Consider the following 12,986-nt stretch of genomic DNA (forward strand, 5'->3'; position numbering starts at 1 on the left):
TATTGTGGCACTATTCACAATAGCAAAAAAAACACTGCATGTTCTCACTCACAGGTGGGAATCGAACAATGAGAACACTTGGACACAGGGTGGGGAACATCACACACGGGGACCTGTCGTGGGATGGAAGGGCAGGGGGAGGGATAGCATTAGGAGAAATACCTAACATAAATGACGAGTTAATGGGTGCAGCAAACCAACATGGCACATGTATACCTATGTAACAAACCCACACGTTGTGCACATGTACCCTAGAACTGAAAGTATAAAAAAAAAAAAAAGAAGAAGAAGAAAGAAAGAAACGATCACCCAGATCAAGTTATGGGACATTTTCACCAGCCCAAAAAGTCGTTAAGGCCCCTTTCCAGTCAATCCTCACCCCATTCCCACTTTGGCAATCACCATTCTGATTTCTATCTCCATGGATTATTTTTGCTTCTTCGTGAAATTCACATAAAGGAATATACTGGTTTTGGTTTTTTTAAATGCAAAAAAAAAGATTGTTTTTCGTGGATTGTTTCTAACATTCATATTGTATTTACAAGTCAACAGTGATTACAAAAAAAAATCTCATAAAGACCAAAAAGTATTACAAGAAATAATATATACATGCATACACACACTTGCATACACACAAATGTGTTTTAGTTTTTGGATGATTCTTAAATTGTAAAGCAAATTTTCATAAATAATTCTAAGTCAAAGTATTGGCCATGAGAAGACCTGGCAACAGCACTGGGGAAAAAAAGTTGCATCACTTATTTAATCAACAAATATTACTGAGTGCCAAGTATGAGTCAGTGTCATTCTGGATATCAGAGACACAGGGATAAGCAAGACAGTCCCTACTCTCATGGAGTGCATTGGCATCTAGTGAAAAATAGAGAAAATAAGCAAGCTAAAATTAAAAAATGGTAAAAAGAAATAGGTGGTAAAGGAGATACTTTAAAATAGTAATACACGCTTTGAAAAAAATAAAACAGGATGATAAAAGTGTGACTTGTCAGAAATGAGATGGGCTACTTTAGATGGAGTTGTCAGAGAAGACCTTTCAAAAGCTTAGAATTATGAAGAAGACAAGAAGGCCTCTATCCTTTAGGAACCTGTATGCAATGGGAAGACAGAGATTCAAACAGATAACTTCACTTGACTGTGATCACTGCTCACCACTGCATGTCAGAACACAGAATTTAACAAATAACTATGGAACAAATTACAATATAATCTCATCATTGCAACAGTGACTCTGTGAATACCTGAGTTTGGTGAGGAGAGTCAAGAAGACCCTAAAGAAGGGAACACTTGAACTGAGACTTAAATGAAAGGGTAACTGACACTGGCATATGAGTTGCTGAGGGCATTCAAGTAAAGGAAGTGGTACAGACAAAGGGGGGATGAGAAGATGTAATAAAAGAGAACTACTAGTAATTTAGAACCTTTGGGAAGCAAAGTGGGGGCTAAAAGTAGAGGCATGAGAGAAGAGGATCTGTGCCATGCTAAGGAGTTTGTGACTTACCTTAAAAGTAGTAGGGGCTGAAAAGGCTTTGGAGTGGAAGAGTGAAGTGATGAGGTTTGAGTGCTGGATTGACTCACTACCCTGTCAGCAAGTGCAGGAAAATAGCCCCTCTCTGTTTTTTCTTGCTCTTAATTCAGTGTGCTCCTATGCAAAGAGCACAGGATTTGGATTCAGAGAAACTGGGTCTGAATGCCTGGAAAGCAGCTTAGATGGGTTTGTACAGAGGATAAGAGTTTGCTTCCTTTAAAATATTCTTTTAATTCTATTGGATATCCAAAACATTCAGCTGATTTCATTTTAAAAGTGATAAAATTATCATGTCAAAAAAATTCTAGCACACAATGATTATAATTATATGTATGTATGACAATAAGATAACCACAGAGAAAAATAAATCAGTTAATGATTTCATAATCATACCTTATATATGTGTGACATTTTCAGTTCTTTGACTACATTAAAGTAATTTGAATTGGTTACCTGCTGTGGGTAGGAAGTTAAGCCAGCTCCATTTCATTATTTCCAGTTCTTCACGAAAGAAATGAAAAGGTTTGGGGGTAAGGTGTATTGCTAATTCTTTCACATCTCTGTTGTAAAATTTGGTTCCATTCTTGATTGCTTTTGTTGCTATTATTTCCTTTCTTCTTGTATTTAAACATTGATAATTACTTTTCAGCAGTATAATTGCACTCACTTGGAATTTGTATAATTGTAGTACACTCACCTTTTCCAGCTAGGTAATGAAGAGCTTCTTTTCATTGCTAGAACATCATTGCACAGCTCCTGTTTTTCTTCAAAAGAACATAGACAAACAATCGCATTTGGATGATCACACAATAAACTGAACCAAAAGAAATGTTAGCGGTTCATTAACTACCTCTGTATAATATGGATTTGTATTGAAACATCCATTTATAAAACTGTACCAGTTGTAACGAGATTTATAATATGTTCTTAAGGTAGTTTATAATGTTTTAAAATAAAGTTTATGTAGTATATATAGTTATCCAAGAGACTGTAGCTTTTTTTTGGTAATTTTTAAATGGACATTTTTTACCAGAGCCTGGAGTATGATCAGAACTGTTGATTCCCTGCTTTCAACAGCCTCTACCAAGACAACCATCTTCCCCTAATATCCCACTCTCTCCTATTTGGGGTTCAGGTTCAAAGACATTCTGACAGATCCCGATGAAAAATGTGTCTCCAGTAGGAAAGTGAACTTTAAAGCAGGAAGAGACCTAGAGTCATTTAGTTGGTCTTCAAACTCAGAGGACCTCAGAATTATAGGTTCACAGAGCTTGGTGATTTATTTCCAGCTCACAGCAAAGCAGAAATTCTATGATCCACTTGGATTGTTTTAAGAGTGTCTTGGGGACAGTATAAGCAATGAGTCAATGTGTCCTTCTTCCATGTAGAAGTCTTTATTATAACTGTCCAGATATCTTGTTCCACCAAGTAAACCTTTACCAAGAAGTTTAGGGTTATTGAAGGCTAAGTAGAAGAGGACATCAACAAGCAAAGTTCTAGATGGTGGGTAAACGGCTGAGGATCTGCCTGACCCTTTTAAGGAAAAAGAATGAATGGACAGATGTTTTCCAACCATGCTGTAAGCACCATTGGTTTTACTCACTGACTTGCAATGCAAAGTGAAAATTTTTAACCCAACAGCTAACTAATTCAAAATAATAGTAATTTGAAAACATTTCACAATTTGTTCCTGCCAAACCTAGGATGAGTATTTAAAATTAAATATTAATTTTAGGATAAAATTGTATTAGCAATTTTTCTAGTACAATTTGGAAATCCAACAGAACCATACTTGAAGTCACAGTAGTAGTTTGAACTGTCTATAAAAGATTGGCTTTAAAATTAAGACACCCTTACAAAAGAAATCCTGATGGTGGAATTGCAAATTATTGTAATTAAGATGAAAAAGAAAAAGTGTAATTTCTTAGGGACCTCACTAATGGGTTCAAACATAAAGTTGTGAATGAATAGCTGATTAGGTTACCTAAGCAACAAAGTATGAAGGAAGGAAAAACGTGCCACCAAAAGAGAACATAAAACCATGGCATGGATTGATAAAGAAAAGGATTGAGAATGATGAAACCAAATGAGCTGAGACTAAGAAGACTAAGATCTTTAAAACTTATTTCAAAAGAAGATGAAGACAATGAAAATAATGGATGTGTTTCTTGGGTCCAATGGTATAATATCAAAATTAAAAGATAATGGCATAATAACATTAGAATGCGTACTAAAAATTACAGTAATAATAATGAACACTAAGAAAATAAAATATTTTGAATCCAGTTTGTTTTCAGCTTCTCTATCCAAGAAATTATTACTGGATTGAATACTATCAGATGGAAACTTCATGCCTTAAATAAGTTCCAGTCTTTTACCTGAGACACATTACATCCCCTGGGCATGAAAAAACTAATAAACGTGTTTGTTGAACTACTTTTAGGAACCTCAGAAGAATCATGAAAAGCAGAAAGTTACTAAAAGATGAAAAAACGGGGACCGTCATCATCATAATTTTCAAAACAGATTTTGAAAATTATTGACCTGATATCAATTCTAATCAAAATTAGAAGGAGAATTCAAGACAGAGGGTGGCGTAAGTCTATGGAAATTTCAGGCAGTGTGGCAGTGCTGGGGACACTGTCCTCAGCCAGAAAGTGTCTCTCTGTCCCGTCAAAACACACAAGGTTGGCAGCTCACCCTCTCTCTACTCCTCTCACTTCTAGAACAACAAACTTAATTTTTTAAAATCCAAGTTGCTGACAAACTTCTGATCTATATATCATGCTGTCAAGCCATATTGAAAATGTCTCAAACATTATAGCTAATATATATATATACATGAGCTGATTTTTTTTACCTTGGTTTAAAAGAGGAATTTCCTTTTTTTCTTGTTTCAATGAAACATCAGTGTTGCTTTTATCTGAAACCTGAAAAACAAGCTCTTTATTTAAAACTGTACAAAAACATAGGACGTATTATAAACTTGACAAAAGACCTTGAAAAGCAGTGTCCCCAGCAGAAAAGAAATCATAATGTTAGCAGCAGTAAAGCTATGCACTTTTTATAAAGGGAACAAATGGTACATGTACAAAACAATAATCACATAAATCTCAAGGATGATTGCATTATCATAGTCATGTTTACTCATTTGATTTCTTTAAAGGGATTTTTGTATTTCTACTAATATTTGTGCAGATATTTTAAAAATTGATATTACACATTGATGTAACAATGTCTACAACAAATGGGTCAAGTATTTGATTCACCAGCAATAACCATTGAGCCTCTATCGTTTTGAGGAAGCTTAGGGTACCTCTGGTTGCTGCAAAGCAGACAGAGTAGGAGTTCAGCATCCCTGCAATGAAAACTTTGAAGAGTTTGGGGCTGGGGCCTGTAGTCCCAAAGCATAATAGATAAGAAGATGGGGAAAGGGAGTTGACCTGGAATACTGGGGGATGGGATATCTCATCTTCTGACAGAATCCCAGGCCAGTTGCCTGAAAGGGGCTGCAGAGCCTTAGTGTGTTGATTGTTGGAGCCAGGAGGGTTACTGGCACCTGGAGAGAGAGGATGGATATGTGCTGGTGTGCGATTGGGAGGCTGAGAGGATGGGAGTGGATGGGGGACATTTGAGGGGTGGAGTGCACCATTAATAAGCCAGGTATATCATCACTTTGGGAATCCTGTTAAGATCCATTTTACAAGGCTCACATAAAGCTGACTTACACTTTGGGAATATACCTTAGATGAGAGAGAGAGAGAGAATGTGTCTGTTTATGCCTTCGGGGAAAGACACCCAGAATGCTCCCTCTATGTATTTTGTAAAACTGTGAGAAGCTGGAGGAACAGGCAGTTATGAAAGAAAGAAAATGAAGAAAGCAAGCAGAAGGCAAAAGCTACTGTCTGCTCCTTGTTCTGAAGACCCCTGAACACGCACTGATACGCACGCATCCATGTTCCCATCTGTTACCTCATGTAAGATAGGGAGCTGTCAGGTTTTTTGAAGTTTGCTCATTGTGGATATATCTTTCATCTTTCATGCCCTCTCTAACCTGCTAAACAAATGTAGTCTAGAGAGGATGTCAACTCTCTTTTTTTTCCCCTCCCAGGAAACAAAGGAGTATTTTTACATAGCATTCTGGAAACTGTGCTCTCTCAGGAAGCAGGTTAAATGGGCACATGTGTAGCCTAGCAACAAAATAACTGTGTAGCTGTCTATCATTGCCATTTTCCATTTCACCTAAATCAAGAGCAAGAAAAGCCTTATGGATAAGGGGAAAATAAATAAGACTACTTCTAAGCTACTTTTGTCTATTTCAAAAAATTTTTGTACTTAAACTGTAAATAAGTTCCTGCCCCAGGAAATAATAAACATGCATATTTTTAAAGATTCATTTTGAAAAAAATCTTGAAAGTGACCTTAAAGTGTATGTTTTATTTACTTCTGATTAACATAAAATTTAAAGTTTTCTTCTGATGCACTGATATATAAGGAAAATCTACATGATATTAAGTGTCTCCAACTTCAGACTAAAGATTTTTCAGACCAGTTTATAAGCAGCATAGACTATTATCAACAACAGCTAATAGGAACCACAAGATAAGCTTATGAGAGGAACTATTTAATGTCTTTTCCTATAAGCACTTTGTTATAATCCATGATGATTATAACAAAATGTGTTAATTTTCTTTGGTAACTTTCTTTTATGATGAAATCAGACAAGATGAAAGTATCCAAGGTTAATGAAAATGACAGCACTCCCAGAAGAGAAATTTTGTTGTTGGTGTTATTAATACAGCCTCATGAAATTAATTATGTTTGTATTCTATTGTTTAGTTCTCTGCTTTGAGCTCTAAAGGGCTGTTTTTCCTAGGATCAGATATGCCTTCTTTCCCCAAAAATGTTACTTGTACAAAGCTCTGCCATCTCTATAACATGAAAAATTTCTTTTATTTTCCTTTGCTGTATTATCTTTATTCTAATGTTTAAAAGATTTTTGGATAAATGATTTAAAGCCTACAGTATTTTCTTTGAAATAACATTGTGTAAATCTGATTTTATAGGATGGTGCCTTCTATTACAATATAGTTGAGGGTCTGAATTTTTTCAAGATGAGACAAGAAAACAGACAGTTGTTTTTTCGATTATGTTATTTGTATATTTGATCTTACTTACAAAGGTCTTTCATTTACATTAATTGGTTTCCTTATAGAAATGTTCTTCAGTCACTTAGGCTTAACTGTGTCTCATATTCTGAAGCTGGAGGAAATCTCTTGCCTGAGATTTTTACCTATATCATGAAATAGACAACACCTCATACAAAGTAAATGAGATTATAGCTAAGTCTTAACATAGAGTTTAAGACATCTTAATTAAAATTATGTTAACAATGAGCAGGATGGGATTTGTCAGTTCTCCAAGGGATGTGATGGATCAACATAATACTGCATGCTCAATTTTGTAAAGTATCTACTTAAGAAGATAAATAAATCATAAATAAGTCAGAGGAAAAAAGAACACACCACAGGCAGCTGTGCAACACCTATTTAATTTCATTGCTGTTAAGGAAACTTAAAAACTGAGTGATATCACTTTATCTGATTTATTTACTTCTACTCCTTTACCCCTCCACACCTACTTCAAGCACTTATTATTATGAAGGAGCCATAAGGACTATAAGACCAGTAAATACCTTTCTGCCAACTTCAAAGACCCCTTCTGTTTGCACTCGTCCACAGTTAACATTATGTTCCAGGCCCTCCCCTTCAGTCAGTAATTTATTCACTAACATTGGGTTTCTAGTGTGGGCCAGATACTACCACGGCGAAAAGTTCAAAGTCCTGCTGATATGGTTTGGCTGTGTCCCCACCCAAATCTCATCTTGAATTGTAGCTCCCATAATCCCCACCTGTCATGGGAGGGACCTGGTGGGAGGTAATTGAATCATGGGGGCGGGTTTTTCCTGGCTGTTCTTGTGACAGTAAGTCTCATGAGATCTGATGGTTTTATAAAGGGCAGTTCCCCTACACATGCTCTCTTGCCTGCTGCCATGTAAGACATGCCTTTTCTCCTCTGCCTTCCACCATGATTGGAGGCCTCCCCAGCCATGTGGAATCTCTTTCTTTATAAATTATCCAGTCTCAGGTATTTCTTCATAGCAGTATGAAAATGGACTAATATACCTACCTTTATGGAACATATTTTCTACATTCAATAAATAAAAATATAAATAATATACTGTCAGGTAATGGAAGTTCTGTGAAGAAAAATAACACAGGTGAGAGAGAGTGATGTAAGTTCCCGCATAATCTGACCCCCCCACCTCTCTGTCGTCATCTCACATCTCCATCTGGCTCTTCAGAAGCTCTTTTACAAATATGCCAGGCACACTCCTCTCACGTCTTTGGCTTGTTGTTTTACAGACTTGTTTGTTCCCCCAGCTTTTTCCTAGTCTTTCCTAAGCATCCACTCAGTGGGGCCATCTGCGGTCACTCTACCTAAAATTGCAACTCCTGTTCATCACATGCAACACAGATACTTCCTATTCCCTTCCCATGCTTTCTTTTTCTCCCTAATACTTGTCATTATCTACCATACACCATATTTACTTATTCATCTTGTCTATTGAATGATCCCCCCACTAGAATGGAAGCTCCACAAAGGCAGGGAGGATCGTCTGTTTTTACCCCTGCTGGATCCCCATTGTATAGGACAGTAACTGATGCTCAAGATAGTCACAGAATAAAAGAAAGTAAAAAAAAATCAAGTCATGAAAATACATGTGTGCTGCTGACAGTGGTGATGGGGGTGGTGTGGGTAGTGGAGTCCAGGTATATGAATGACAAAGGAAAAGGCTTAGGTTTATGTTTCTCTCTTTCTCTCTCTCTCTCTCTCTCAACTGTATTATTTTTCTTCACAGAATTTATATGACCTGATATTATATTACATATTTACACTTTTATTTATTTAATATTCCTTAGGGTACTGGAGGCCAACAATGGTCAGGGTGGCTACAGTAGACTAAGAGAAGGAATGAGCAGTGGGGTCTGTAGCCTCAAAAGACATCAGGCCAGGACATCTAGGGCCTTGAGGGCCACAGCAAAGTCACTGAGTTTTGTTCTAAGTATGAGCAGAAGCCATGGAAGTGTTCTGAGTAGGAGAATGACATAATATGACATATTCTGGATGATATACTCAGATTTTTACACTGTGGAGGCCAAGAGAAACAGTAAGATGATTTATAGGAGTACCGTTGTAGTCCAGGTAAGAGATGTCAGTGTGTTGGCCAAGGTGGTAGCTATGGAGATGGTAGAATATGTTCTATGTTTAAAGGTTGATTCAGCAAGATTGCCTGGTGGGTTGAGTGCAGGATGAGAAAGGAGGAGAGAAATTCAGGATGATTCCCAGGTTTTGGCCAGAGTAGCAGTGAATGGTGGTATCATTTACTCAGTTAAGGAAGCATGAAGATATCTCTTGGAATTCTTTCCTCTCTTGATCTTCATAGCCTTCTATGTCTCAACTCTCTCTGGGTAGTTCATCCTTTTTCTGTCTACTCTCAACTTCTCAAGGAACCTATTAAAATTTCTGGAGTTAAGCTGTCACACTTTATGCAAACAACGGCTTCATCGGCATCATCAACCCTAACTTTTCACCTTTGCTCCAGTTATTTCCAACTGATCTCATGACACACGTGAATGTCTTGCTGAAACTTCAAATCCTCAGTCCTATCCAGTCCTATCTTTGACCACTTGGTCAGATTCCCCGTCAATGCTCTTCATTCTATTCACAGTACCGTTTTTGTTCCAGATTGCCATCTCAGAACTGCTTTCATTATTTAGTTTTCCATATTTCTTACCAAGCTGTACTACCCTTCTTTTAAAATTGCTTAAGTTTTTCTTGTCTTTCTATACTACGATTTTCAGGAAGCATCCATCCTACGTGTTTTTGTTGGTCTTTAGTTTCTCCTTTTTACAGTCCAAGCCATTATCCCAATCTGATTAATTTTTTTAAACAAAATATCCATGATTAAGTGTTCCTTCTTAAAACCATCCCTAGGCCCTGCATGCTACTATCTCAATCACAAACTCTTTATCTGTCTTTCAAAGCTCTTTTCAATGTGATTCTAAGTTATCCAGACACAATTTTAGTATTTCTTAACAAATATCTCTTGTTATAATCAAAATGTTCTCTTCAGAGTTCCCTAAAATTACCATATACACTCTTGCTTCCACATCTCTGCCATGTAAATGTTCTACCTGGAATGGCTTCTCTCTTCTCTTCCTTTCTTAAAAGTTGTATCCACAACTTTTAAAGACAAGTATACATCCTACTCTTTCCAAAACATCTTTTTTGTTATTACTCCAGCACATATTCTTCCTTCCTCTGAATAACTATTAACAGTAAGTTGCATACAGTTTATTTACTCTTACTACTGTCAAGTCAAGCATTTTATCTATATGACCCAGATAAGACTGGACCCTACAGCAGCCTTGGATTCTTACTTGATCCTTCTAAGCAAAACTCAAAACGTGACTCCATCTTCCAAAAACAAATCCAACTCTATAAAGCTTTGATAAACTTACAGATTTTACTAAAGATTATATTGGAAAATGGAGGAAATGATTACATGTAGCAAAAAATTGTATCAACTAAATAATATTAACTTCTTCATCTGCTAACTGCCTCATCTCTCTCTGCACACCTGCAGCTTCTCCAGTTCTGCAGCTCCCGGTATTTTCACTTTTGGCAGTGCCCCTCTCCTCTTCTATCTTCCACATAAGCTCACTCTTTAAGCTCTCTCTTTTTTTCCACAAAGAAATTTTACTTTGTCAATTTTCATTCTCCTAGCTCACCCAATAAAGGCTGAGTTTGTCTTCTTCAGAATTACAGAAGGTGGCTTTAAAAAATACTTTTTATAATGCAAATAATTATTTTCATTCTATCATGAATATAATTCTCATAACAACCTTGAGAATAGATGGCATTATTACTCTCATTTTATATACAAGAAAACAGAATATCAAAATTTGACACAACTGACAAACCTCATGGAGGTCTGAATTTGAGCCTGGGTCAGCCTGTCAGAGTGTACAGCCTGTATCCTTTCCATAACATAATACTACCTCATGGTGTTGTAAAACTGTCTTAACCAATTTTTTTGTTCCTTCAGCACAACAACCAGATACTTGACTTTTTTGGTGTCCCTCAAAAATGTCTAACATAGTATTGTTCAATAAATTTGTTTTGATTAATTGGCTCGTGGTTGCTGGTAGTTCAGACTTTAGCACTTGAATATTTAGATTCCTTATAAGTCATCCACAAGGTTTTTCCTTAGATCAGGGACTATATCACACATTGTTTTTGTGTCTCTCTGCACGTTTGCTGGAGAACTGATGAACAATCCTGTGGAGGATGAGTACAGATGATCTTTCCTTCAAAGCCCTTAGGGCAGCTCTGGTTTGCATCTTGTAAGAGGGCTTCCCATGAAATGTCTAGTATTATTAGCAATGATCATAGCATTATACAGATTCATATATAATGGTAGCATCATCAACCAGGAATGGTAGCATCATCAAAGCTGATGAGAAATCACCCGCTTTTGAAATTAAGGCAACTTCAGTAATCTGAAATTATGTTATTGTACTACCCGTACAGTTTTCTATTTTAAAAAGGCATTCTGTTGGGAGTCAGAAAAATGATGTGTATCTAGGGTGAATGCATTTGATTTAGGGACTAATTTTGCAAGTTTTTGTTTTTCTTTTTTATCTGCTTTTAGGTTACTTTGTCACCTTTTCAGTCTCATTGTTATGATTCGCTATCATGTAGTACTGATGCCAAACACAGTACTTATAGTTGTTTTTCATTTGTTTTGGCCACCATAAAACATAAACCTAGACACAGTAGCAACTCATCAGCTCTTCTAGATGTTCTCCACTTTTTATAACATACCATGAAGGCCCTGGTAATGATCTTAGGGATTCAGAGTGCACTGATGTTTTTTCTAAGCTGGAATCTGCCTCTTTTGAAGGCTTCCCCAAAGAGCTGACCAGGTACAACTGGTAAATGACTTGGCTCAGTTCTGAGACAGGAAGATGGTTCCATCTACTCATTGCTATGTATCTTTCTTGAGCCTCAGAAAGTGCTCTGTTCTAGACACCAGAGGATACATGTTTCATAATAAATACAAGGTTTCATTGCCAAACTCCTGAAATACTTTTGTCAGCGGTGTTCTGACCATCACGTGCTTAAAAATGTCTATAGATTGGGAAAATGAAACACATCCCTCTGTCAGTCTGCTCTTGAGGCCAGCTGCAAGCCAAAAGAAGACCTAAATGACCACAGAGACAAAAGGGCCAGTCAGTCAATAAAAAAAATTGTATGGTTCCTGGTTATTAAATAGAAGGTCTATTCTAACCTTACTATAACCACACCATACATATTCTTTCATGTCTTAGCAAATCTGGGTTTGCCTCTGACATTCAGAATAGTAACTGAAAGATTATTATTATAAAATATGAATAAACAACAAACACCAATATTTATGAGAAAGGTATATGTTGCTTCATGTTAGAATTAGAAAATTTCTACAATGTCGGTTTGGAGAGTGTGTTCCTCCAAGATGAAAAAAAGGCATGTACATGCCTTTTTTTTAATAAAGTCAGTACTTTTATCGCTCTGTCTTGAGCCTCAGCACATTATTGCTATTCAACCTCTCTAACTGCTGGCATCGGTAATTTTATTCCCCTGGTGTTCCTCAGTTTTGCGGCTCATTTCAAATTGATCATTTGCTTTCCTGGCCATCTATTGTGGTCTGCCAACCTATTCTTCCCAGTCACCTTTCAGAATAGATCCCCTAGGATGTTTAGTCTGTGTGGTTACTTCTTACCTCTCACCTGGGGATGTAATTTGGATGAGCTGTTTACTTCTTTGATAGGATGTAAGATTATCTAATCTCATTGTTTCATTTGTACTTTTATCGTTTTTATGAAGCATTGTATAGTAACAGCTGATCAGAGTGCATCACTTTTGAGGGGCATGGAAAATACCAGATCCATTCCCAGATCCAGGGTGGTATGGAGTTTGCCTGGAGTAAAGTTGAACTGCCAGTTTATCACACAGCAGTGCACAGGAGTTTGTAACTATATCTAAACAAACCCTTAATTACAGCAGTACCACAGGACACTGTTCTTCCAATAACAGCAGAACTATAGCAACACCTACTCAGACACTGATTCTCCTGACAAAGGCTAGCATACCTATAAAAGGTGTGATTTTAAAAAAATTCCACTTCCTTCCCATCCGGGATTAACTGGGACAAATTTGAACTTTACACATGGGTTTGGAAATGCCTGAGACAGAACACACTTCAGAATACCCACTATTCATTAAAAAACAGGGCAGGACATGTGTTTTGAGCATGGAAGACAGAAAATAATAAGAT

General features: G+C 36.8%; 1 protein-coding gene across 7 annotated transcripts in view; it reads right to left on the minus strand.

Annotated features, from left to right (window-relative positions):
* Window positions 1-12,986, minus strand: part of MORC1 (MORC family CW-type zinc finger 1) — a 159,803-nt gene that overhangs the window by 24,209 nt on the left and 122,608 nt on the right. For all 7 annotated transcript variants that reach the window (XM_526261.8, XM_054680866.2, XM_016941616.4 and 4 more), the window contains 2 exons: window positions 4,404-4,473; window positions 2,241-2,307 (listed from right to left, as the gene is read on the minus strand). In XM_526261.8, coding sequence (XP_526261.2) covers window positions 2,241-2,307; window positions 4,404-4,473 — 137 coding nt within the window. The remainder of the gene's footprint in view (window positions 1-2,240; window positions 2,308-4,403; window positions 4,474-12,986) is intronic.

This window comes from Pan troglodytes, chromosome 2 (assembly GCF_028858775.2).
Source record: "Pan troglodytes isolate AG18354 chromosome 2, NHGRI_mPanTro3-v2.0_pri, whole genome shotgun sequence".
In the NCBI taxonomy this organism is placed as follows: domain Eukaryota; kingdom Metazoa; phylum Chordata; class Mammalia; order Primates; family Hominidae; genus Pan; species Pan troglodytes.